We start from the raw sequence: 27,582 nt of genomic DNA on the forward strand, positions 1-27,582 counted from the left end.
TGCCTGTCAGTCTTCGGCACGAGCCCAGGACCACAGCCCCAGACTGAGGCCCTTGTGGGTCTCAGCCATCTGCACAATTCACAACCCACTGCTGAGCATCCAGGAGACAGGCACATACTTCCCTGGATCCTTCTGTATCTGAGAAGACTCGTGCAGACACAACCAAAACTGTTAATATACATCTTAAGAAAAATAAATATTCTGTACAATGTCATTACAAGGATCCGTGATCTACCCTCACCCCAATCACTACAAAATCGGGAAACCATCATTTGAGTTAAGAGGCAGTCTTCTTGGCTGTTAGTGTCAGTTCAGCACAGGATGTGGTGCTGAAAACACACTCTTTTTGAACCATATTTACAAATACACAAAGTTCCAAATTTTAATGTGCTTAGAAGAATTTTTTAAAGAGAGAAGCAGAAATGATTTTGCTGGGGTTCCTTGACCCTATTTCAAAGGTGGATTTTGCTGGGGTTCCCTGACCCGGTTTCAGAGGTGGAAGCCACAGGCACCCTGCCCACAGGCCCTTTTCACGTTGCCTCCAACGCAGACTCCAGGTCATGGTGGGCCTGGCTAGGCCCTCAATACTTGAAAAGGTCGATGAAGTGCTGCGGGGACACAGGCGTGAAGCAGCTGTCCGGGTCGGCAGCCGTGCAGGGTGGCCCGAGTCCTGTGGGAAGGGCAGGGCGTTACCGCACGTGCTGGGAAGGAAGACAGCTCAGAAGTCACCAGGCATTCACTTAAATGCACCTGGACCCCACCACACAGGTATGTGGACAGCAAGCAAGAATTAGGAACACATGGCTGCTCAGCGGGGAGAGTTTCTCTGCCAGTGCATGGGGTACAGGCGGCCCTGAGTCAGGGGGCCGGGAGGAGCCTGCGCTTCCCTCCTCCCCACCCCCAACCCTGCCCTGGTCATGCTGCCCCCTCCCCTGGTGGTGGGTCAGGATCCACTCTGGAACCGCTCTGGGCACCACCCACCCACGTTCACCCGAGGGCCCAGCACCACGCCCCACGGCAGAAACACCCAGGGCTCGCTTGTGTCAGCAGACAGAACAGCCTCAGGACCTGGGGGCCAGTTAGGCCAGTGTCTGGAGACAGGACCCCCCCCCAACCCAGCCAAGCCTACACCCCTGGTCTAAAGGCAGATCGCGGGACCCCGATGGTGGCCAAGTAGGAAGGCCAGTCACACGTCAGCAGAGGCTGTGGCCTCATTGGCCCAGCCCCAGACAGGGGACGCGCACAGACGCGGGCATAGAGGAGGTACCTCGAGTAATAAAGCAAGGCGGCAGTCCTGGAGGTGGCGGAGGAGAGCAGTGAAGGGAGGAAAAAAGGGAAAACAGGGTTAGGAAGAGCCAGGCCACACCAGGACTCAGGCTGAACATGAATCATTTATGAAAATGACCAACATCACTGGGCAGTGAAACCAAGGGGAGAGCTGCCCCCGAGGCCCCACGCAGCAGCCGGAAGCCAGAGGACCCGCAGGCCGTCTGGGGCCGACCTGGCTTCCACCTCCTCCAGTCTCGGGCCCACAGCTGGTGAGACAGCAGAGCCAAATGACCGTCACGACTTCACTGAGAACATGCAGAGCAGCGGGCCACACTGGAACGTTTCTAGCAGGTTTCCCTGAAGCCCACTCACTCCCTCTGAGTCAGCTCAGTGGAATTAAGTGAACAATGTAGGTTCCATGGGAGCCAGCTCCTTCCTGCTCACCCACGGTTTTCAACTCGAGGTCAGCACCAACTTGCCCCTCTCGCCACCGGCTGGCTGCTCCCCCTCACCACAGCCCAGGGGTCTGCAGGGCTGGCTGTCGGCACAGGCCCAGACCAGTGGCCTCCTGGCCCCCGCTGCACACTGCAGTGTGGGCCTGGCAGTGGACACACAGTCCTGATCCCTGCCTTTGACTGCATTCACTCTGTCGGGCTTCCAGCCCACTCCACACCTGGCTTTAGCTGAAGTTCCTGAAAAGCAGCTAGAGGATGGGGTGAGCACAGTGGCCTCACAGGAGGGCCACCCCACGGAAGGCAGACAGGCCTGAGCTGGGCCTGTGTGCAACTCCAAGACCTCCTTTCACCTTGCCAACGTTCCCCAAAGGCAAAGCAGAAAAACCGACACAGTGTGCAGAGAGTGAAGCCAGGTCAGACAGGACGGCTTGGGGCAGCTGGGGCGGCTGCATGAGCTCGCGGCAGAGCCCCAGCCTATGTGTGTGGAAGAGGACAGGTCCGGTGGGACGCGGGCAGCACGGGCACAGTGGGGTATCGCCCCACATGGGGCTGAGCACCATGCAGCCTCCACGCAGCAGGCCTGCCCTCACGGAAGCGCCACGAAACTGGGCTGAGGCCTGCGGGGGCCAAGCTGTGTGTAGGGGTGCGGTGGCCAGCCAGGGGGCTTGCTCAGGAGCTGACACAGGCAGCAGGGTCCACCACAAATTCCAGACACTCGTTTTTTCTTTATATTTCCACCCGCAGACTCAGAAGAAAGTGGAAGGGCCTCTGGGAGAAAAAGCTGCCATGTGACCCCACAGATGGACAGAGCCAGTCCCCAAGGCTGCACAGAGGTCAAGGCGCTCGGCCTTCAAGGCAAGGCTGTGAACAACATTTCACAGCCCAAAGGCCAGCAAGACACTTGTTCTGAATTTTCATAAACAAAAGAATCTGTAGGCAAATTCTTCTGGAAACCCAAAAAATTACCTCTCCATTTTTAAAAATCCAGAATGCCCCTATTTCTTGGTACTTCACCTGAACATGCTGTATGCCAACACAGAAAGCAGCAAGGGTGCCTCTGTTCACTACATCAGAAACAGTGTCCTCAGACGGTCTAAGACAGTCTGCCACATGCAAAGACGAGACATCTGTCCCAGGGGGACACACCACTGCTCCCAGTGTCTCTGGAATAAACCTTCAGCTCGGGGGAAGCGTCGTTCAGAGCAGCGACCAGATCATCTCATCTGCTGACTCGGCCCTGAAGCTGCCACATGTCTGGGACTACCCTCTGTGTGCTGTGGCAGACTGGCTCACCCGTGTCCCACTAGCACCCTGGCAAGACTGAGCATGAGGTGCCCTGGCCTGGAGGAAGAGGTTGCACAGAACCACCACTGCAGCCGTGCAACACCTTTCCTCGTTAACTGTGCAGAACAAGCCGTGCCAGACTCCAGAACAAGTCAGAAACAAAGTGGTCTCCGGCTGGCCCCCTGCAGCACCAGCAGTAAAGCCTTGTTAACACGGGGACTCCCACCATACAACCACAGGGGTACAGGTTAAAAAAAAGCCCACGTTATCATGTATATAACCTGAAATGAAAACAATTTAAAGTGGTCATTTGTTTTTTAGCAGTTTAGAGTTGGCCTCATAATCCAGCCAACAAATTACAGATAAACAGAAAACAAAAAACAGCCACGGTGCTTCAGACCAGGCAGAAGGCACGTGGCCCATGGCCCCAAGGGAGGACCCCGAGCAGCAGGGGCAGACCGCCTGGCACCCTCCTCCCCAGTGAAATCTCACAACATTAAACCAATTCAGGCTCAAGGCAAACCACGGAAATGGTCTTTCTAAGAGGAGGTGAATAGAAGCACCCGTATCTCCCCCAGAAACTTGTTTTTATCAGAGTCTGGACGGGAGAGGAAGGGGCCAGAGAGGAAGAGGATGGGGCTGACAACTGCGGACACAGCTCAGTCTTCACAAGGACCAGACATGCTAAGTTTGGCTCAAAAAAACAGGAGGAGCCTGGGCGCTTTCATGGGCCTCTCCTCTGCTCCAGGGCTGTGCTGTGAGGAAAGCCCCTGGAGGCACCATTGCTGGGGTCCTGACAGTGGAGCTGAGGCCAAGTGTGGAAAATGGGGGTTGGGGGTGGCCTCCCTTGACTTCCAGAAGAGGCGGGGATCCTGACCCTCCTCTCAGGCTGAGCCATGAGAACAGGGGGAAGCAGCCCGCCGGGACTCAGGCCGCAGCACAGTCAGCGTGCTCACAGCCAGGGACCAGATCACGCCCTAACATCCTGCACCAGACGAGGTTGGGTGGCCCCAATTTCAGGTCCAACCATGTTCTGCTTTGGTGAACCTGTCCCTGGCCCCAGTCCCTGGGGAGACGCCGTCGTGTCATCACACTCTACACTCGGGTGGACAGTCCCTGCTGAGACACCATCATGTCATCACACTCTACACTCAGGTGGACAGTCTCTGGTGAGACGCCATCACATCACACTCTACACTCCGGTGGACAGTCCCTGGTGAGACCCCATCATGTCATCACACTCTACACTCGGGTGGACATCCCTGGGGAGACGCCGTCATGTCATCACACTCTACACTCGGGTGGACAGTCCCTGGTGAGACGCCGTCATGTCATCACACTCTATACTCGGGTGGACAGTCCCTAGTGAGACTTGATCATGTTATCACACACTACACTCGGGTGGACAGTCCCTAGTAGACACCATCATGTCATCACTCACTACTCTCAGCTGGACAGGATGTCTCTCCAGGAGCACAGGTGCTATCCTTACCTTCCAGAAGAGGATGCTGCAGTGCCGGCAGAAGTGCAGGGTGTCTCCATACTGCTCCTTGGTGGGGTAGTGCTTCTGAAGTGCAAAATACATCAGCTTCCACTCCACATGGCCTTTTTCTGAAAGGATCAAGTGTCTACAAAACTAGACAAACAGACTTCTGTTCAGACGCAGATGACTTTCATAGCAACGTCATTTGTACATCTTTAAAAGGCAACACACTGCAGGAAACATTTAATTATGTGAAATTAAATTTGAGCTGAATCCATACAATGGAATACCATGCAGCTGTTCAACAGACTTAAAGGTTTTTATCTGGAGTGATGTCCATGATGTCTATTAAGCTAAAAATAAGTTATATGCTATCGAGTCTGACGGGGACTGGTAACTAGAATGCAGAAAGTATCCAAATACAAAATGGGCAAAGGATTTGGAGAGACACACAAGCAGGCAACAAGCACGTGAACAGATGCTCAGTGTCTTGGACCCCAGAGATGGCAGGAGGCGGCACCTCACACCCTACGGGGCAGCGACCACACCCTCAGAGGAACAGGCACGGATGGGATGCTGAGCAGGCGGGCTTGGGCGTGGCCAGGGGCTGCCCGATGCAGCAGCATCTTCACAGTTCCTCACAATGTTACCCTTCGCTCATGAGCCCCGTGCCCCCAGGAGAAGGTGACCATGGTGGCCCCACGGCCTGGCTGTGCCCAATCCTCACCCTCTGATTCAGGCAGGAACCTGCTTGCTGCCTCCACCACCTGACTTTCTCCTGGATAGGTACGTGACCCCTGAGGTCTGCGAGCCTGTGTCTGAGGAGACACATGACATCTGGTCCTCCCTGGGGCCTCCCTAGGGCAAGACTGTGTCTGCTTTGGCCCTGCACGCTGCTGTGTATGTCATGGGCACCCAGCTGGCGGAGCTGTGCTCCAAAAACCACGCAGCGCGGGGGTGGCAGGGAGGGGCAGCGATAAGCGGAGACACACAGCATCCACCAGATCCCAAGGCTGGCCCCATCCTGGGAGGGCAAGGTGCAGGGAGCAGGCGCCTACCCGTGAGTCTCTGAGGGGACACGCCGCCTGGAGAGGGGCCTCCAGTTACAGGAAAGACTAATGGCCCATCCTTGACAGGAAGAAACTGCCCTGGTTCTGCTGCTCTGTTCTGGATCATTTTTAAAATTATGACTTTCTCCACATGAAAAGCAGGCTTTCCCGTAGTGATTCTAGTCCACTCCCTGAAGCGGCCAGGCTCAGCCATCAGGGCCACAACCCCCACTCACCTGCTTCTCCCCAAAGTGGTACTGGCAGAGCTTCTTCCACAGCTGCCGGTCCTCGCTGAGCGCGGACAGTGTCGGGGTCACCTGACCCAGGGTGACGATGTCCCACCCATCCGAGAACCTGTACAGGATGTTGCTGAGCATGTGCACAGGAAGGTCGCTGAGCGTCAGGCCACTGTCCACCTGCTGGGAGGGCCCGCACACTTACTCCAGCGGGAACACGGGAGCTCATCGGTCACAGTGACATCTCCCTCTTCCCCAATCCTCCCAGATGACACCCTGCAGTGGCCCTGGCTGAACCTGGGGCCCCGGACACTGAAACCCTAGTCCCAGCGTTCGCCGGGTGATGTGGCGTCACTGCACATCAGGGACTTGGGGACAGTGGCATCTGGGGCACGTGGCCTGGTCACGGTCTGGAAAGCAGACACACCCCACATGTAAGTGTCTTACAGGCGAGTGGCCCTCACAGCACAAGCCCCTGAACACGGGAATGAGGCTGCCTGGACACGGAATGTCAGAGCACCCCTGCTAACTGCAGGGCCTTAACTAGGGAATCATCACTCCCTATAAATCTCGCATTTACACGACAAATACTGGCCCAAGGTCACCTCTGAACCCAACCAGAGATAAACCAAACACAGCGTAAGACACTTTAGTGAATGGGGTCAACATTTCTCTTGGTGAAACCAGTTATCAGAATAAACACAAAACATCAAAGACAGCAAGAAATGGAGATGAAAACACCAGCCCCGAGAAGCAACAGCAGGTGAACAGTCACCACTACATGGTGCAGTCTTAATTTACTGAATATCATTCTAGTCTAAAATATCTAATCAGCTGTCAAGGTAAATTAACTTACCACCGCATCACCCACAGGACCAGCTGTTTTTAATAATTACCATCCCCACTGTCTTTCCAATGACACCTATAAGCCATTAAAGAGTCTTCTGGCCTGAATCCATCTTACGACAGTTTAATACGTATTCAGGAAATGTAAACAGAAAAAGCCTTTGGAAAAGCTGTGATAGTCTTCCACATACACTCAGAAGTAGCAATGGCTTCTGTGATGTAACAGCAGAGACTACTCACGTGCAGGCCAGAAAGCACATACCTCCGTCATCTGAAGATTCTGCAGCTGCTGCTGCCAGCGGAGAACGGTCTCTAATCGGCAAATCCAGATGTTGATGTTTCCCACCAGCACAGACTTCCCTACTCCTCGGATCAGAATGCACAGGGTGGAGCTGAGGTCTTGGAGAAGATCCTTGATCAGGCGAGGGTTTTGGTGGTCACCGAGAACTGGAATAAACAAAAACGAAACAATCCAACAATCCCATCAGCCCCCATTGTTAAAAATGACCTGCTTTCGGGCTTCCCTGGGGGCTCAGTGAAGGATCCATCTGCCCATGCAGGAGAGCCACGGGTTTGCTCCTGGATCCCGGAAGATTCCACATGCCTCAGAGCAACTAAGCCTGTGAGCCACAACTATGAAGCCCGTGCTCCAGAGCCTGGGAGCCGCAACTACTGAGCCCATGAGCTGCAACTATTGAGGCCTGAGAGCCCTAGAGCCTGTGCTCGCCAACGAGAGAAGCCGCCACGATGAGAAGCCCGTGCACCACGACTGGAGAGGCGCCCCCACTCCCCGCGACCAGAGAAAGGCCCGGGCGGCAACGAGGACCCGGCACAGCCGACAGAAAAGAAGCAAAATGGGTTTAAAATGGCCTGCTTTCACAACCCAAGGGCCTCTAACAGACAGCACAGGTGAACAGAATGTGACTTACACACACAGGGGAGTGCCACTCAGCCTTAAACAGGGCAGAAATGCTGACATGCGTCGCATGAAACCTGAAGACCTTAAGATAAGAACCAGTCACAGATGGACAAGTGTTGTTTGATGCTCCTGATGAGGTCCTTGGAATAGTCAAGTTCACAGAGCGCGTAGATGGCGGGTGCTGGGGAGGCGGCATTAGTGTGTATGGGGACAGTGTGTCAGTTCTGCGGACAGCGTGTCGCCGCTGTGGTGGCCACAGCCGCAGTGATGCGTGTGTCAGTTCTGCGGACAGCGTGTCGCTGCTGTGGTGGCACAGCCACAGCGATGCATGTGTCAGTTCTGCGGACAGCGTGTCTCCGCTGTGGTGGCCACAGCCGCAGTGATGCGTGTGTCAGTCTGCGGACAGCGTGTCTCCACTGTGGTGGCCACAGCCTCAGTGATGCGTGTGTCAGTCTGTGGACAGCGTGTCTCCGCTGTGGTGGCCACAGCCACAGCGATGAGTGTGTCAGTTCTGCAGACAGCGTGTCACCGCTGTGGTGGCCACAGCCGCAGGGATGTGACCGCTCAGTGCCACTGAGCTGTGCACTCAAGATGCACAGGAAAGATGGTATTTTATGTATATTTCACCACAAAAGGAAAATTTCACTGCATATCCAAAGTGGCATCATTTTTGAGGTATCACAAGTATGATGAGATTCGAAAACTTCCAAATGCTGTCTGATAGTGTATTTGTGGTTGAGTCTACAATTTTGTCTTTAAATCCATCTCTACTTTCTTTTATACTTAATCATAAAGAGAATTGATAGTTAAAATGGCATATTTATACATAAACTCTTAAAGTTCCATTTATTATTGGCCATTAACTAATCGAGACAAACATTAAGTTAAAAAGAAAATTACAGGCTTGTCTGATGCATAAGAACTAAGTCACAACCTTGGTAATTACAGAATCACTATATAGCAAAAGTGAGCTATGAGTAGTTAACCATGAAGGAGAACGTATCCGTTTAAAACTCAGGGATACTTTCTCAGGGACTTCCCTGCCAGCCCGGTGGTTAAGACTGCACTTCCACTGCAGGAAGCATGGGTTCAATCCCTGGTGAGGGATCTAAGATCCCACATGCCTCACGGTGTGCCCCCCAACCTGTCTTTCTCATTACAATATATTCTTCTGTGTCCAAAAGCATCTTTTAAAGAACACCACCAAGAACATCAAGTACCAAGCGGCCAACCGGAGCCCATCACATTATCTGACACCATTAATACTGGGGGTAAATGAAAGAAAAATCTAATCTCCTTGTACTAAATTAACTAAGACTGAGATCAGTAAAAACACCAGTGCTCGCCTTACCCTTCTGAACGATCTTATCCAGGATGTTGAAGTAGTTCTTCTGGGCCACACCACTCAGCGAGGTCAGCTGGGACTTTGCAATCAGCTGCAACAGCTTGAGAGGGGGAGGGGTTACAGGTGAGCATTGCCTCTGAAGGGAAGCCCACCTCCCCACCCCAGTCACCCGAGAAGAAAGCAAAGGATGCAGGTAGGGCTGCTGCTCAACCTCCGCCCTCCAGCCCCGGCCAGTATCCCGGCCACCCCTGCTGCAATCTGTGCCCCCTCCTCTGACCGCCCCAGCCTCACATGAGCCAGGCCTTCCCTGATGGCCCCCCAGCACATCTGTCCCTCTGTCTGTCCCTCCAGCTTCCTTGCCAGTCCTGCCCTCCCACCACTCCTGCAGGTCCATCGGGCCCCAATATCCACCTGCCTCCCAGGCTCCCCCTCCGTCAGAGGCTGGCTGCTCTCAGCACATGGAAGCCGTTGCAGCCCTCCTCGGCTCTGCGGGAGGAGCGGTCCTGGTGGCCAGCAGGGAGGCCAGCGGGGAGGACCCGAGGGGACCCAGCAGCAGGGCCGGCTTCTGGGACACAGAGCTGCCCCTCCCCTCCGCACGTCAGGGACACCGGTCATCACAAACACCGCTCATCTGTAGGAGTCTCCAGTGACCCACTCCCAGCTCTGTGCACACTGGTTCAGGAGCCCTGGGTCAGCCCATCCCCACTGCCTCACGTCCTGTGACTGCTGTGCCCGAGCAGGCCCTCACTGTGGCCACGCCTGTCTGTGGTGCTGGTCAGACCCGTGCCTGCACACACCCGTTCACTGCGGCCCGTACTGTTCCTGAGCAATCTGAGGCCCTCTGGGTGAGCCGCAAACACATTCCAGAACCCAGATCACATCTGCTCCTGTGTCTCTGAAAAGGGATTCTTCATCCCTCCTCTCCAGCCCTCCCTGCTGCCTCTGTCAGTTGCAGAGGGAGGAGAGAAAGTGCCAACTCACACACACTCACACACTCTCGCACACACTCTGTGTTGACTGTGGAGGCCAGAACGACAAACATGACAATCACACGCTAACTGCTGGGGAGGATCACGCCGCTAATTCTAGTGTGTCTACACACATGTGTCCTGTGCTGCAGTGATTACAGAAACCACACCCCAGCCCGGCTCGGGTCACGTAACCAGCCAGCGCTCTGTCCTTGCAGGAGCGCTCCTACAGGCCGCTACGGGGAGTACGTACAGCCTCGTGGCACTGTTAAAAATCCCAACTAACAGTTTCATGACTCATCACTTAGTCTTGGCTTAGGACAGTCAGGTGAGTAAACTTGCTAGGCAAATAAAAACAATAAATGGAATATATAGTGAGATCCCTTATTTTCTGAATGCAGGAAAAGGTAAAAATTTCTTCTAAAAATGTATCATTAACACAATAAGGCTTCTATGCAGCTCTGTTTTGTATCAATTCCCTTCTCTCCACTAGCTTGCTCCCCTCTATGGAGCAGGGCTCATGCTCTGGGAAAAACAAAGTAGAAAATGCATATGAAACCACCGGGCAAGAAACCCTGAGAGAAACTCCCGCTTCTCCCTCTGTCTCCAACGTGACACGTGAGGTGGGCTGGAGGGAGCTTCAGTCCTCCTCCTCCTGACCCCACCCCCATCCCATGGTTCTCCACCAGGAACAAGCACAGCTTCACGCAGCTGCCAAAAGGATCTTAAACACGTGACATGATCATCTTTAGGGCGCAACCACTCCACGTGTCCTCTGGTGGCTCTGAAATGAATACTCACCCTGACCACATAATTGAACCTTCGGATGTCCTGGATCGCACTCGAGAAGTCTAAGCGATTAAAAGCTTCTCCCAAAGTACAGTAGCCATGTCTCTGGAAAAACAGACACAAGTTACGATACCTCAAATCAGCCAACCAGGCAAAATGAACGGACAGCCAACGGGAATTAGTCTGTGCAACTTTTTTAATTTTCGCAAAGGATATTCATTTTCACTATGATTTATTCCATATTTAATTTTAGAGTAAAATTAAAGCCATTCTAAATCTGTCATTTATGTATAATCAATTATGTATATGCATTGACACTCTACACCACTATAGATACAAAGATAAATACTGATTAAATACTTGTCAATTTCTTTTGTTGACATGCATTTGGGGAGGCCCAAATTAAGCCTAAAATTACAAAATAACCAGATGTACTCTAGGCTGTGCAACTACAAATACATAAATCATGCTTGGCCACTACAAAAGGCATCTTCCATGAACACACATTGTTGCCATTCAGTTCCTCTGCAGGCAGTCCTGCGTTCGTCCAGCCAATCAGGATCAAGGCCGAGACCAACCTGAGTGGGGCAGGAGGTTTGAATACCAGTGGTTAGGTGGAAAGGGCTGGAGGCAATGGGATATGGCAATGGGCAGTGTTCAGGCTGGGAACAGGGGGCCGAGCACCCCAAAACCCAAGTATGTGGTAATAAGGCTCACAGGTTCGAGGGTCAAAGACCACGAAGGAAACGTGACTTTTTTTTCAGTACCAGAAACACTGCTATTTCAGATGTTTTTCCTTAATGATATGCCCCACGTTCTATATTGAGTGCTGTACAGATCTGAACCCTAGGTTTCAGAGACATTTTAAACTCTATCTCTGTTTTTGAACACTTAGAACACAGAGAGGTTTTCAGTTCAGCGTTGTGAGGATAAAGCGTGTGAATAATCACAGAAAACATGAGGAGACAGACGCGCCTCGTGTTTCAAACAGAGACAGGAGCGGGCCCAGCGGGGCGGGAGGTGCAGGGGACGCCTGGTCTCCGACACGAGACACACCCCCAAACCGCAGCAGCCTCGAGGTGCACAGAAGTCAGCAAGATACACTCGTCGCAAATGCTCAACACCACGAGCTGCAGAATGCTTCCCTGGGAGCTGTGGAGGCAGCATCGGTCATAACATGAAACCCATCACAGCCGGTAACGTTTCTCTCTCTCAGTGAACAGCATCCAGACACTGGTGTGACAGACCCTTCCCAGGCAGCAGAACTTGGTGGGCCCAGAGGAGAAGACCAAAGGTGCGATGCTCCACGGAGAGGGGCCCTCCCGACTCCCGCCTGCACCCCTGCCCTGTGGACCCAGCGCCGTCTGAGGCCTCGAGGCCCCTCCCCTGCTGCCTCGTGTGCACCAAAGCAGGACCCTGCTCTGTCTCGGAGTCTTTCATGAGCTCACACAGGTTCTCCCGGCGGCACATCCATTTAACAACAGCAACTACTGCCAAACAGCTCAGAGTAACTCCGTCTCAGGATCTAACCCTTAAGCTTCTAGGAAACGCGGCTGGTTTCAGAACATCCACTACCAACACTGCGGAGCACTCCACTCACGCTAACATAGTCTAAACACGTGCTGAACGACTCCTCCCAAATCACTTCCCCCAACTGTCGCAAGATAAGGCAAAAGCAAAAGGGTCTTTCAGGTTACAGATGGAAGCAAGCTTCCCCAGATACCAAGCAGAGAAAAAGGAAACAGACAGCTGACGTGAACAGACCAGACCTTCCGCCAAGAAAGGGCGATGGCAGGGCTTGAACTGCATGCTCTTTGCAGATTCCAACTTAACTACCAACACCACCTTCACTACTCTACAAATAAACGAGGGTTTACAAGCTGTTCCCACCCTCCCAGGACACACAGGGGCCAAGAAACAGCCCCACCAGCAACAGCAGCTCACTGTGAACAGCTCGGGGAGGGCGGGGAGAAATATCAAAGTACTTGCAGGCCCATACTTGTTCTGAAACAGCCCTCAGCTGAATCAGATCTGTACAGGGCACTGACATGCACCACACACACACACACATACTCACACCACACACACACACACAGGCACATACACCACACACACACACACACGCACATTCACCACACACACAGGCACATATACCACACACGTGCACACGCACACTCACACCACACACACACAGGCACATACACCACAGAGGCACACACACGCACACTCACACCACACACACACACACACACAGGCACATACACCACACACGTGCACACACACACTCACACCACACATACACACACACCCCACACACACAGGCACATACACCACACAGGCGCACACACACACCCATGCACATGCAAACACTGTCTGAAAGACCCTCGTAAAGCTTTCACCCGTCAGAATTTGGACACTGATTTGATATTGCAAAAGAAACAATTTACTTAATGTGACATCACACAACCAACAGAAACAATACAAAATATACTCTTATTTATAACAGAATACTTACTTCTCTTGTGCTTTCTTTATGGACATAGATCCAGTTTTCACGATAAAAACCTAGGATAAAAATTTGTTTTTAACATCTGGTGACTCATTACCAAATGAGGATTTTGAGGAGCTTCAAAAGCTGCACGTGTAACGCTGTCTGCTGCCGTGTGGACAGGAGACCCCCGGACTCGGCCACGTGCTTCACGTCCCAACATCAGTTTACAAAGTGCTGAAACGTCATTGCATGAAAGATGTCATGGCACGGCCACATCTTGGTGACTTAGAAGAAAATAGTGTCACCAGCGACTTCAGCCATCTCCAAACATAAATGGCTATAAATGTGCATTTTGTATATACCCTAATAAAAATTATCTTCCTCTTTCATTGTCCCTATATGGTATTCCATTTAAATACACTTTCCACGTAACTCCTGTCCCAGAGCTTCAAGGATCGAGACTACACTGTCCATGGGAGCCTCCAGGGGGCGCACGACTGATCACACTAACAGGCCCTCAGTGGCTCAGGGCTGAGCACATGCACAGGCGCTCTCTCAGAGCTGCCCCATCTCCAGGTGCTCGCCCACCCTGCCTACAGGCTCCAGCTCTGACCACAACTATCTCCTGTTCCGAACCAGCAGTGTCTCCTGCACCAAAGCAGTGTCAAGGCCTCTAAAGGTCAGTTTCACTGCTTGGGAGTGAACAGACCTGAATTCAGGACTGCTACTGTGACTCAGTGGTAAAAAACCCACCTGCAACGCAGGAGACACATTCAGGGTTCAATCCCTGGGTTGGGAAGATCCCCTGCAGGAGGAAATGGCAACCCGCTCCAGTATTATTGCCTGGAGAATTCCATGGGCAGAAGAGCCTGGGCAGGCTCGCAAGGAGTAGGACATAGCAACTAAACACACATAATTCAACATTCAGACAGGCTGTTCTGTGGGTTTTCCTGTCCTTTATTTCATTGCTGTAAATCTTACTGATGACTTAGTCAAGCAAACGGCAGAGCTGCGAGACTCTGACCACCAAGTCTGACCTCTGGACACACTATTGCTTATGTAACTGGATCAGCATTTCTGCCCTAGAAAAGCACTGTCAACACAATCCAATTTATCAAAACAGTCCACAAGCAAACATGAGATTATTAACATAAATGATCTTACACTGAGTATTTGTGTCATTTCTAAAATGGTCCTTTTTCCTTTTTTTGGATGCAAATTCGTGCTCTTCATTACTGAATATTTCTTCATCTTCACTATTTAAGATACTGAAACAAAGATACATTTTATTAAAATATTTTTACAAGGATTTCTTCATTTGGATTTTCTTTTGTAAAATAAATAAATAAATTTTGGTTTATTTGGACAATAAATACTTTTACAATTCAGGAGCCCAAAATAAAAATCATGTTAAAATCTGAAGGCAATCACTTAATTTTCAAAGCAATAAATCACACGTTTGAAATCACAAGGCTAATATCTAAGTTTTTTGTTTGTTCTGAGAAATATGAGGTTTATCCTGGTTATCAGAAAGTTGCATCAGGAACTGATGTACATGTTTTAGAATCTCCTAAGGATTTTGACATGCTCAACCAAGGTCATTTCAGACTTTAAAACTTATATTTATAATCTATACACTGGAAAAAAGTACCTGATACTAATGATCTGCTGTCTCCCTGATCCAATGCTGAGGAAACACCCGACATTTCTGCTTGTCCCCACATTTCCAAAGCCTCAACTAGAATTATTACTGCACTGGCACGTATTCTTACAAAGCATCAATCAAATAATGCTGCCTATTAAGGCCTTTAACTGAAGCCAGATGAGGTAAAACATGTCTTTTATCCACTGAAATACATGTAATTTAAAGCTTTCCCATTTTTTTTCTTTTGGATGATACAAGATAATAAAATCATAAGGTGATAACTAAACAATTTGAAAACACTTTCTTTAGAAAAAAAAATCTTCCTTGTAGTTAAAAAAAAAACAAACAAAAAAAGACTAGGCAAAATGCAGCCCACCCCCTTCCAAAGTGAAGACGCACGCAATGGTTACTCTCAGCACACTGACCCTGGACAGCTTTCCAGCTGGTGGCAAAGAGGGGCTCCCTGGAGATTCTGGCCAGCAGAGGTCCAAGCACCGATGCTCAAAACCAAGGAGGTCACACCGCTGGCTTCCTCGCCACCACTCTCTGACAAGAAAATTGTACACAGGCGCCATCCACTAACCCGAATTCACTTTTAATAAAAGCAGCTGAATTTGCCAAATGAATGCATTCATCACTGTCAGAACAGACTTAAACACTGGCAAGAACTGTAAATCATCAAGACAGGCAAAAGAGCACTTACCCAAAACAAACAACTTAACATCCAGTGACAGGCGCTAAATAACACCAATTCATAGAGATCGGATGATCCTGTCTGTATCTCATACCTAGTCACACACGAGTTTGCTGTCATGGATTCAAGCACTAAAGGCAGACACTCTCAAACCTGAACAGCTTTGCTAATGACAATCACAGAGGTATCCAGGAGGAGCAGAACCACACTGCTCCCCAGAAGGACATCAGAGAAGCAGAACCCAGCACGGGGGATGAGGGAGCTGCCCGGCACCTCCCTCCACGCCCTGCCCCCAGAAACGCAGGCTCAGACACATGTCTGGCTGGCCGAGAGCAGTGAGGGGCACTGGGGAGACACACCCACGTGTGCTCTGCCACACTCTGCCCTGGGCGGGCCAGGCCGCCAGACTGCCCCTCATCTGAAGAGAGGGAATGGTATGGGGACAAACGTACAGGAGAAAGTACAGACACCTAGGCACTTACGCTGTCTGACCTAGTTGAGAGTTAGGTCAATGTGAGATAAAGATATGCAGTATGATCCACGCCAAGACCCGTGACTCTCTGGAGGAAGAGGTCTCCAGACCTCCCACTCCCCAAATGCTGCAGGACACTGGTGACACAGATGGTGAGTGACATGCCACGGCCCGCCAGCCTGCTCCTGTGTCTGCAACCATCCACTTCCATCTGGAGAGGACAACGGCCCCCAGAGCCCCCTGCCGCTCACACACCAGCTCGTGAGGTGGGGACAGGCGTCTCCCTCCTCCCTTCTCCCACCAGGAGGAAGGCAGCCCTGGGGTGAAGCTGCACCCTGAACCACACAGGTGAGGCCACACGCTGGGACCCGCAGAGCAACGAGACGCGTTACTTCAGCCCCCAGCAAAGTCACAGCGCCATTCAGGCCTCCAAGAAAGACCTCTCCCGTCTGGTGCAAGCCATTATTATGGGCCTCGGACGTAGGCCACCAGCACTGCGTCTTTCCATTTCTTCTCCTTCCTCAGCTATGCGTGCATCTTTAATCGCTTCAGTCGTGTCTGATTCTTTGTGACCCCATGGACTGTAGCCTGCCAGGCTCCTCTGTCCGTGGGGTTTTCCAGGCAAGAATACTGGAGTGGGTCGCCATTCCCTTCCCCATCCTCAGCTATAATGGGAGGTTAATAACAACAACACCTATCTCTCAGAAAGCTATAAGGAGTAAACGCTTTAAATAAAAAGAAGACAGCAGCATCTGTGTGTGGGCACCAGGCACTCCACCAGGCTGAGACTCTGGCTAATAACTTGTCTCCTCACACCAGCCTGTCTGGGGGCGATTCTCAGCCAATTGGTAAGTCACGGGGCTTCAGCAGATGTGACATCAATGTTGGATGGGACACGCCGTGGCTCTGCTGAGCTAGACTCACATGCCATGGCCTATGTCACACTGGCTGTTCTCCCCCTCAAGCTCCTGGCTCCACGCATCACATCTTTTCCAGCCGTCTTCTGTTTTCATCCAACTCCATCCAGGAGATCTCCAGTCCTGGCCCAAAAATGGCATGGTTCACCTATAAAACATGGTTACTTCATGTTAAAAATGTGTAACTGATACGGTTCTTTTCATTTAGAACATGTGTTCATTAATTTTAATGAATACAATCCTATTTAAATGTCTATATGTGCCCTACATGCCGGCTACACACAAGGATAAGACAGTGAAGATAACACAGTACCTCAGTTGTCCTAACAAGGTCAGACAGATGAGGACTGGTGGCTTTACTAGCCCAATCCTGCATGTGTCATGAAAGGTGTCCTAGGGCTGACATCCCAGGTCATGCCTGAAGAAGCAGCAGTCAGAGAGTAAGGAAGAAAGGGGGAAATGACACTAAACAGAAAATCCACTCAGAAGTTAGAAGCAAAGGACACAAGACACTGACGCTCAGCCCTGCACACAGTCGAGTTTGGTGAGGCTGACCACGTAAGGGGAGGAGCGGGGAGTGCCTGACATGAGAACGAAGAGGCCACCGCTGCAAATGACTCAAAGGAGCTGGACTGCATTTTGAGGACACAGAGTGGCCAACAAAGGGACCTCTGCAGAGAGGCGACTCAACCAGATCTGAGCTTCCCAAAGACCTCAGGCTACTCAGTCTCTCTGCCAGCACCTCACGTCTTCCCAGTAATAAGTGTCCTCTGAAATTACATGGCTGCTGCCTGCCTTTCTCAAGAAAATATCATGTCTTGTTCAACTCTGTATCCCAATACCTGGAACGATGCCAGGCACACAGGGAGCTCACCAATCACTGAATGAATGGAAGAATGAATGAAACACAAGCAGATCCATGACTCAGAGGAGAGGGTGAGGCAAGAGAGTAAGGGAGGAAAACCATCAGCATCCAGACATGACCACAGGAACCGTCTCTCAGACAGAGACCAGACAGAGTAGGGCAAGGAGAGAGTCAAGCCACAAGCTCTAAGACTCACTGACATCTAAGGGACAGGCAGATGAAGAGGAGCCAAGAAAGGACACCAAAAAGGAAGAGCCACAGATGTAGTGGAAATGGGAAGGCAAGACAAGAATGGATTCAAGAAAGAAACCATCGACAGGGAGGTAAGTGTGATAAAGAAGCCAGTACGGTAAGAACTTAAAAGTATACATTGTATTCAGCTGTACAAAAGGTATTTCATAATCCAACAGGAAGTTTCAATAGAGTAACTGTGTTATACTAACCTCATGTCCAAAGTAAATCTGGGGTATTTCCCTAATATCACACATCATATCACAGAGTACACAGGAGATTAAAGTGTTTAAATACTATCTCCCAAATATATTTAATATAACTCACAAAAAATAAGCTATTAAATAGGCATTTATACAGGCTTAAAAAAGACAAAAATATTTCAGAGAGAAATGATAAGCCTTCAACAGTATTCCTGAGTTAAGTACAAGTGCCCAACATGAAACGTATGAAGTAATTTTCTGCCATACCAAGAGGATCTCAAAACCTTGTTAAACTAATTCATCAGAACACATCTTTTTTAGTCATATATTATTTAAATCCTTGCTTTAGAAAATAATTAAAAACAATTACTTAAATCTCAACAGTACATCAATAAAGCTCATATTACACTCTTGTTTCATAACTACAGATCACCCTGAAATGCAAAAGCTGCCACCCGTGTCCAGTCAATCCAGATAAAACACAAACAAGAGAAAAATGTCTGTTAGGACTACTCTGACAATTGCCAAAGTATCTTTCAATATCATATTTAAACTGAATTTTAGAAGAATCAAATGGCAACCATACAGAATATTGCCAATAGGTCCAAGATACGATTTCTTCAATGACAAATATATAAACACAGACTAAATGTATTGTTCCAGTCCCAAAGAAAGGCAATGCCAAAGAATGCTCAAACTACTAAACAACTGCACTCATCTCACATGCTATCAAAGTAATATTCAAAATTCTCCAAGCCAGGCTTCAACAGTACGTGAACCGTGAACCTTCACGTGTTCAAGCTGGAAAAGGCAGAGAAACCAGAGACCCAACTGCCAACATCCAGTGCATCATCAAAAACGCAAGAGACTTCCAGAAAAACATCTACTTCTGCTTTACTGACTATGCCAAAACCTTGCATGTGTGGATCACAACAAACTGTGGGAAAATTCTTCAAGAGATGGGAATATCAGACCACCTGACCTGCCTCCTGAGAAATCAGTAAGCAGGTCAAGAAGCAACAGTTAGAACTGGACCCGGAACAACAGACTGGTTTCAAATCAACATACTGTCACCCTGCTTATTTCTTATATGCAGAGTACATGAGAAATGCTGGACCGAATGCTGACAAGCTGGAATTTTTGCCAGGAGAAATATCAATAACCTCAGATGTGCAGATGACACCACCTTTATGGCAGAAAGCAAAGAAGAACTAAAGAGCCTCTTGATGAAAGTGAAAGAGAGTGAAAAAGTTGACTTAAAACTCAGCATTCAGAAAAGTAAGATCATAGCATCCAGTCCCATCACTTCATGGCAAATAGATGGGGAAACAGTGGAAACAGTGGCTGACCTTGTTTTGGGGGGCTCCAAAATCACTGCAGATGGTGACTGCAGCCATGAAATTAAAAGACGTTTGCCCCATGGAAGAAAAGTTATGACCAACCTAGACAGCTTATTAAAAAGCAGAGACATTACTTTGCCAACAAAGGTCTGTCTAGTCAAAGCTATGGTTTTTCCAGTAGTCATGTATGGATGTGAGAGTTGGACTATAAAGAAAGCTGAGTGCAGAAGAATTGGTGCTTTTGAACTGTGGTGTTGGAGAAGACTCTTGAGAGTCCCTTGGACAGCAGGGAGATCCAGCCAGTCCATCCTAAAGGAAATCAGTCCTGAATACTCATTGGAAGGACTGATGCTGAAGCTGAAAGTCCAATACTTTGGCCACCTGATGTGAAGAGCTGACTCATTTGAAAAGACCCTGATGCTGGGAAAGATTGAAGGCAGGAAGACAAGGGGACGACAGAGGATGAGATGGTTGTATGGCACCACTGACTCGATGGACATGAGTTTGAACAAGCTCAGGGAGTTGGTGATGGACAGGGAGGCCTGGTGTGCTGCAGTCCATGGGGTCGCAAAGAGTCGGACATGACTGAGAGACTGAACTGAACTGGTTGTTACATTATGCATCCCTTCCCTAAAGGTATACCAGTACACTCCTTTGACGAAATGAAAAAAACAAATGGAAGCCCCTCCACATACAGTATGTGTAAATACATTTATGCATAATTGCAGATGAAGGTAGTCAAAATGCACAAACTTATAGAATAAACAGGTACTATGGATGTACTGTACAAGCTAGTTAAAACTGCTGTACATTATATATGAATGTTACAAAAACAGTAAATCTTATGACTTCTCATCATGAGGAAAAATACTTTTTTTTCCTATTTCTTTAGTGTTGTATCTATATGAGATAATAGATGTTCACTAAACCTACTGTGATACTCATTTCGTGATGTATGTAAATCAGATCATCATGCTCTACATGTAACATTTGGTTTAAAAAACTGAAAATAAAAGCTACCATATGATTCTGCAATCCTACTCCTGGGCATATATTTGGAGAAAAACAGGATCTGAAAAAATACATGCACCCGAATGCGGACTGCAGCAGTGCTTACAACAGCCACGACATGGAAGCAATGGACAGAGGCCTGGATAAAGAAGACGTGGCACATACATACAGTGGAATATTACTCAGCCGCTAGAAAGAACGAAATCATTCCATCTGTAGCAACATGGGTGGACCTGGAGATTGTCATACTGAGTGAAGTGAGTCAAAGAAGGAGGAGTATCACGTGACATCCCTGATGTGTGGAATCTAAAAGAAATGCTACAAACAGTAAGACTCAAAGACTTAGAAAACAAAGGGAAGACACAGTTTTGGAGTTTGGGACGGACATGTACACTCTGCTATATTTAAAATGGACAACTGCAGAGAGAAGTGGGAGGGGGTTCAGGATGGGGAACACGTGTACACCCGTGGTGGATTCATGTTGATGTATGGCAAAACCAATACAATACTGTAAAGTAAAAAAAAAAAAAAGAAAGAAAAAAGAAATGCTCAAAATATAAGAGTCTTCCAATCTCAAAAAAAAAAAAAAAATGGACAACTAACAAGGACCTACTGTACAGCACATGGAACTCTGCTCAATGTTATGTGCCAGGCTGGATGGAAGGGGGGTTGGGGGAGAATGGATACATGTATATGTATGGCTGAGTTCACCTGATACTTTCACTATTCACTGGATACTATCACAACATTGTGAATCAGCTATACCCCAATACAAAATAAAAAATTTAAAAAACTTATATACAGTGCTATCAGTTCAGTTCAGTCACTCAGTTGTGTCCGACTCTTTGCGACTCTCCATGGACTGCAGCACGCCAGGCCTCCCTGTCCACCACCAACTCCCAAAGTTTACTCAAACTCATGTCCACTGAGTCACTGATGCCATCCAACCATCTCATCCTCTGTTGTCCCCTTCTCTTCCTGCCTTCAGTCTTTCCCAGCATCAGGGTCTTTTCAAATGACTCAGTTCTTCTCATCAGGTAGCTAAAGCATTGGAGCTTCTGCTTCAGCAGCAGTCCTTCCAATGAATATTCAGGACTGATTTCCTTTACAATTGGCTTTGCAGCCCAAGGGACTCTCAAGTCTTCTCCTACCTCACAGTTCAAAAGCATCAATTCTTCAGCACTTAGCTTTCTTTATGGTCCAACTCCTATATCCATACATGACTAATGGAAAAATCATAGCTTTGACTATATGGACCTTTGTCAGCAAAGCAATGTCTCTGCTTTGTAACATGCTCTCTAGGTTGGCCACAGCTTTTCTTTCAAGGAACAGGCATCTTTTAATGTCATGGCTGCAGTCACCATCTGCAGTGATTTTGGAGCCCCCAAAAATAAAGTCTGTCACTGTTTCCATTGTTTCCCCATCTATTTGCCATGAAGTGATGGGACCAGATGCCATGTTCTTAGTTTTCTGAATGTTTAGCTTTAAGTCAGCTTTTTCACTCTCCTCTTTCACTTTCATCAAGAGGCTCTTTAGTTCCTCTTCACTTTCTGCCATAAGGGTGGTGTCATCTGCACATCTGAGATTCTTAATATTTCTCCCAGCAATCTTGATTCCAGCTTGTGCTTCATCCAGCCCAGCATTTCACATGATGTACTTTGCATATAAGTTAAATAGGCAGGGTGACAAAATACAGACTTGTCATACTGCTTTCCCAACTTGGAACCAGTCTGTTGTTCCATGTCCGATTCTAACTGCTGCTTCTTGAACTCCATACAGATTTCTCAGGAGGCAGGTCAGGGGGTCTGGTATTCCCATCTCTTGAAGAATTTTCCACAGTTTGGTATGATCCAAACAGTCAAGGCTTTGGCGTAGTCAATAAAGTAGAAGTAGACGTTTTTCTGGAATTCTCTTGCTTTTTCTATGATCTAATGGATGTTGGCAACTTGATCTCTGGTTCCTCTGCCTTTTCTAAATTCAGCTTGAACATCTATAAGTTCTCGGTTCCTGGACTGCTGAAGCCTGGCTTGGAGAATTTGACCATTACTTTGCTAGCATGTGAGATGAGTGCAATTGTGTGGTAGTTTGAACATTCTTTGGCATTGCCTTTCTTTGGGATTGGAATGAAAACTGACCTTTTCCACTCCTGTGGCCGCTGCTGAGTTTTCCAAATTTGCTGGCATATTGAGTGCAGCACTTTCACGGCACTTTTATATATAGTGCTATATGTCACTAACGTCTCAGTAAAACTGGGAGGGGAGATGTTATGTAGAAAAATGCCCCTTGAAGAATTCTTTTTAACAGGAACAAACTGTAACAATTAAAATATCTAAAAGAGGCTTTGTTAAATATATGTTATTACACCAGGGATACAAGTGACTGTAAATAATAATTGTGTGAATATTTATTATCATAAAAAGATATTCATAGTATATTAAGTAGAAGTTTTAGGAAAATATATGCAATACTTCTGTGTATTTCTACATCTGAGCACAAGTTTATACATGTGTGCGCAGAAAAAAGTCTAAAAGCAGATAAAGCAAAATGTAAACAGTGAATACCTCTGTATGTTTCCATTTCAAGTGATTTCACGTTTGAATTTCAAGTACATTATTTTTTCTTTGAGATATTTTTATTTTTAATATTTATTTTCTTAGGTGAACATGTATTAACCATGTGACAATTTTTATAGAACACAATTTGCTGATGTGAAAGACAGAAATGGTGACATTGTTAACCTATATTATTTGATTCCTAATGTAGGTGAAGAATTATCCCCAGTATTTGTTTCTTTTTTTCTTTTATGATTTGTAAGCTCACAGGTTTAATAAATTTATTATTTTAGTTTTTTCCTTTCTTGTAGAATTTAGAAGTTTTTGTATAGTTAAATTAATAAACTTGGTTTCTCATTTAAATATATATATGTATGTATAATGCACTCTTGTACTGAGTGAGTGAAGAGAGAATGATTAAAAGAAATTCTGTGCAAAAAGCAAACCATCTGGGAAATGCGTGAAGAAAAATGAGGACATGAGCTTAGCCTTGGAGCATGGTTAGACCTTAAGTGAATGGAGAGGAAAGAAAAAACACCAATCACAGAAATGATGGGTGAGAAAAATATGAAGACAGGAATACATGTGACATGATTGAGAATAAACAGAACAGGCCGGCTGAAATAGAGAAATTTACAGCAAGGCTGGCAGGTATGTTGAAAAAGAGACTAGGAGAATGTTGCCTATCAGAGATATTGGACTTTATTCTCTAAGTAATTCAAAGTTTCGAGCAATCCAGCAATGTGAGCAACACTATTTTGAGAATCATTTGCCAGGGTCTGAAGGATAAATTGAAGGGGAGAACAGAGGCAGAAAGAACAACTACTTAAGCCGTAGAAACCTCTTGTCGACACGTCAGCTAACAAAATCATTTAAGACTTTATGACACGCATTGTACTTGCCTCTGTGAACACCATGCCCACTCACCACTTAATGCATTTATATTCAGGCCTCACAAGCAATCCCTATAACATTTACACCAAGTTTCTACTGTAAAGTTAAGAGTCATCTTGGGGTTTCCAGTAAGATAATTGATTGCTTTACAACTACCAAAACTCGACAGATAATCACAGTGACTTCAACAACTCTGTGAGAAACAAATTTATTTGGCCTTAATTTTTCAGCTGCTAGGGAGTGAAATGCAGCTAAATGGGCCATGGAAATAATAATAGTACATTTCCAAAGGTTTTATTTTCAACACAGAGTAAAAGATTTGTTTCAAAACAAATGTGTATATTCCATCCTATAAATGTGAATAATCTTTATACTTATGCTTTATACTTGCATATAACCTTTTTTTAAAAATTGATGTATAGTTGATTTACAATGTTGTGTTAGCTAAGTAATTCAGTCATATACATATTTTTCACATCCTTTTCCATCATAGGTTATTACAATATGTAACCTTATATAATACTCAAATGTAATCTTTATGCTTTAGTTCATAAACTAAAGCAGAGATTCTGGAACCACAGTGATCACAAACAGTAAACTGCCCTCCCCCCAAAAAAGAGCCATCACAGAAAAGAAAAATAAGAAAACACATGACTTGCAATGTGAAAGACTTGGCTCTCAAATTTTCAAAACTGTTCCCAGTGTGAGACATCTAACAAATCTGCATACTGAAAAACAGTATTACTAAAGTTTTGGAATGATGACAACCATCATCTTGTATGGAAATGTATCTGTCTGTTCTACTAAAAGATCTGAACTGCTAGCATTTTACAAATTTACTTAAAATCACTATTTTTTTTTTAAATTTCCAAATACAAAAATAAAAACTAGAAACTACTCCTGAAAATTATTAAATGTGTAAGAGTAACGACTCAAAGTGTGGCTACTCTTGTGAAGTAGCTGGTACAATCTGCAATATTATGCACATTTTACCAACTAATGTCAGAGAGCATATGGGGCTATCTATTGTAAACCTTTCCTTGATGTCTATTCTATACAGCAGGACGTGGAGGTGAAGCACTGCAACAGAACAGGACTTCGTGAACTTCATTTACCAGCTCAAACTCCTGCACAAGCGAATCAGAAGTAACCAAAAAATGTCTTTCCTTCAAAAAGTTAACTTTCTGTTAACTAATGATAACAGAAGCAAACATTTACTAGATCTCAGTATGGGGTAGGCATTACTCTAGACAATCTACCTCTACTATCTTTTAGTCCTTACACTACCCTACAAGGCAGGAAATGTTACAATCCCCTTTTCAGAGTTTAAATCTGTATTTTACAGATGAAGGAACTGAGGCCCCAAGGTTGGTGGAGCTGGGATTTACAGCCATGGAATCTCAATCTACGATCCATCTCTAGCACAACACTGTTATGATGGCAATTCCTGGATACCACCATCCATCTCTATCGCAACACTTTTATAACAGCAATTCCAGGACACCGTATAAAAACAGATGTCATAAAACTGCAGGGTTTTTTTCCCTTATTTTTTTTGGCTCATATGTCATACATCAGATATGATCTAAAGTAATGCCATAAACTTATAGCAGAAAGGCAAAGAAGAACTAAAGAGCCTCTTGATGAAAGTGAAAGAGGAGAGTGAAAAAGTTGGCTTAAAACTCAACATTCAGAAAACTAAGATCATGGTATCCAGTCCCATCACTTCATGGCAAATAGACGGCGAAACAGTGGAAACAGTGGCTGATCTTATTTGGGGGGGGCTCCAAAATCACTGCAGATGGTGACTGCAGTCATGAAATTAAAAGACGTTTGCTCCTTGGAAGAAAAGTTATGACCAACCTAAACAGCTTATTAAAAAGCAGAGACATTACTTTGCCAACAAAAGTCTGTCTAGTCAAAGCTATGGTTTTTCCAGTAGTCATGTATGGATGTGAGAGTTGGACTATAAGAAAGCTGAGCGCAGAAGAATTGGTGCTTTTTAACTGTGGTGTTGGAAAAGACTCTTGAAAGTCCCTTGGACTGCAAGGAGATCCAGCCAGTCCATTCTAAAGGAAATCAGTCCTGAATATTCATTGGAAGGACTGATGCTGAAGCTCAAAGTCCAATACTTTGGCCACCTGATGCAAAGAACTGACTCATTAGAAAAGACCCTGATGCTGAGAAAGACTGAAGGCGGGAGAAGGGAACGACTGAGGATGAGGTGGTTGGATGGCATCAGTGACTCAGTGGACATGAGTTTAAGTAAACTTCGGGAGTTGGTGATGGACAGGGAGGCCTGGTATGCTGCAGTCCATGGGGTCGCAAAGAGTCGGATACCACTGAGCAACTGAACTGAAAGTAATGGTTGATCTAAATATAAAACACAAGACAAGGAAAACATATGAAAGGAAACAGAGCTAATAAGTTTTAAAAGGCTATATATACCTTGCTTTTTTAAAGTCAGATGGAAAGTAAATGGAGTAACAGTACTTATCTCAATCACTAAACTGATTTTCAAAACAATAAAAACTATAACTGTAGAGCAAGAGCTATTGCTATATATACTAGGAACAAGCACAAGTTACAACGAAAATAAAAGGCAGTTTCGTATTTAGACAAAAAGCTGGCAAAGGAGTTTCTTCTCCAGTATTTATCTTACATCATCAATTTTGAGAAAATAATTTCCATTGTTCTGAGATAAGAATGACTGATTCTTCATTTGATAAGCATTTGACTTTTTCTGTTGCTTTCTTTTCCTTACAAGACTTCCAAACAATGTTGACAGATAAAACATGAATATGGCTTCTAAGTGTGGAAGAATCTTATCCAGAGAGATCAAGCAGGGGTAAATCGAGGGCTGGAAATCAGAAATGGGGTTTACCATACGAAGGCCTGAAAGATAATCACAGATGCCATAAGGAAACGGAAAACAGTCCCGAAAGAGGGGAAGTGGAATAGGAAAGAAAAGAGAATGCGAGTTATTTCTGATTAGGGCTGGAGGGAAGGGTTTGCGAGAGGCAGGAAAGGAAGGTTCCTCAGGACTCCTTTCAGATGAGTCTTAGCAGGCCAGGGCTGGGAGAATGGGCGAAGCGGAGCTTACCGCGAAGAGAAGGATGCAAAATGCAGAGGCGTCAGCTCAAGAAAAACAAGGAAGGCAACCGCAGAGGGGCCGGAGCCGAGTGAGGGGAGACGACTGACGCCGGGAGGACGGCTCTGGCCTGGGGAGGGCGGAGCCGGAGGGCGGACTCACAAGACGCCAGGCCGAGGGACGGGGATCCCGGAGACGGCGGGCGGGGGGCGGTGGGCAAGGGGGCCAACCTGGCGGGGGCGGGAGGCGGTTAAGGACCGGGCGGGGTCGTGAAGGAAGCTGGACGGCGTGTCGCGGAAGGTGGGCGCGGGGTTGAGGCCGGAAGGCTGCCTCGGTCCCCACCTGACGCGCGAACGCCTACAGTCCCCACCTGGCGCGCGCAGCATCGCACTCCTTACCTAGCGCGCCGACGATCCCGGCCCCACCTGGCGCTCAGAAGCCCACAGCCCGCACCTGACGGCGGAGCGTCAGGCTTTATTGCCGGAAGTTGCCCGCCGCCTACCCGGGAGCGCCACGGGAAAGCCCCGCCCCCG

At 47.4% G+C, this 27,582-nt stretch overlaps 1 protein-coding gene across 1 annotated transcript; it reads right to left on the reverse strand.

Moving 5' to 3' along the window:
* Positions 1-368: 368 nt before the first annotated feature.
* Positions 369-27,582, reverse strand: FBXO25 (F-box protein 25). Its single transcript, XM_070377726.1, is given in 11 exon segments — positions 369-658; positions 661-670; positions 4,501-4,644; positions 5,777-5,959; positions 6,885-7,069; positions 8,893-8,986; positions 10,656-10,748; positions 13,159-13,208; positions 14,299-14,402; positions 16,870-17,010; positions 27,448-27,582. Coding segments are annotated over 10 exon segments (1,074 nt in total). The 5' UTR covers positions 17,004-17,010; positions 27,448-27,582; the 3' UTR covers positions 369-581.

Source organism: Bos mutus, chromosome 1, assembly GCF_027580195.1.
Source record: "Bos mutus isolate GX-2022 chromosome 1, NWIPB_WYAK_1.1, whole genome shotgun sequence".
NCBI classification, from domain to species: domain Eukaryota; kingdom Metazoa; phylum Chordata; class Mammalia; order Artiodactyla; family Bovidae; genus Bos; species Bos mutus.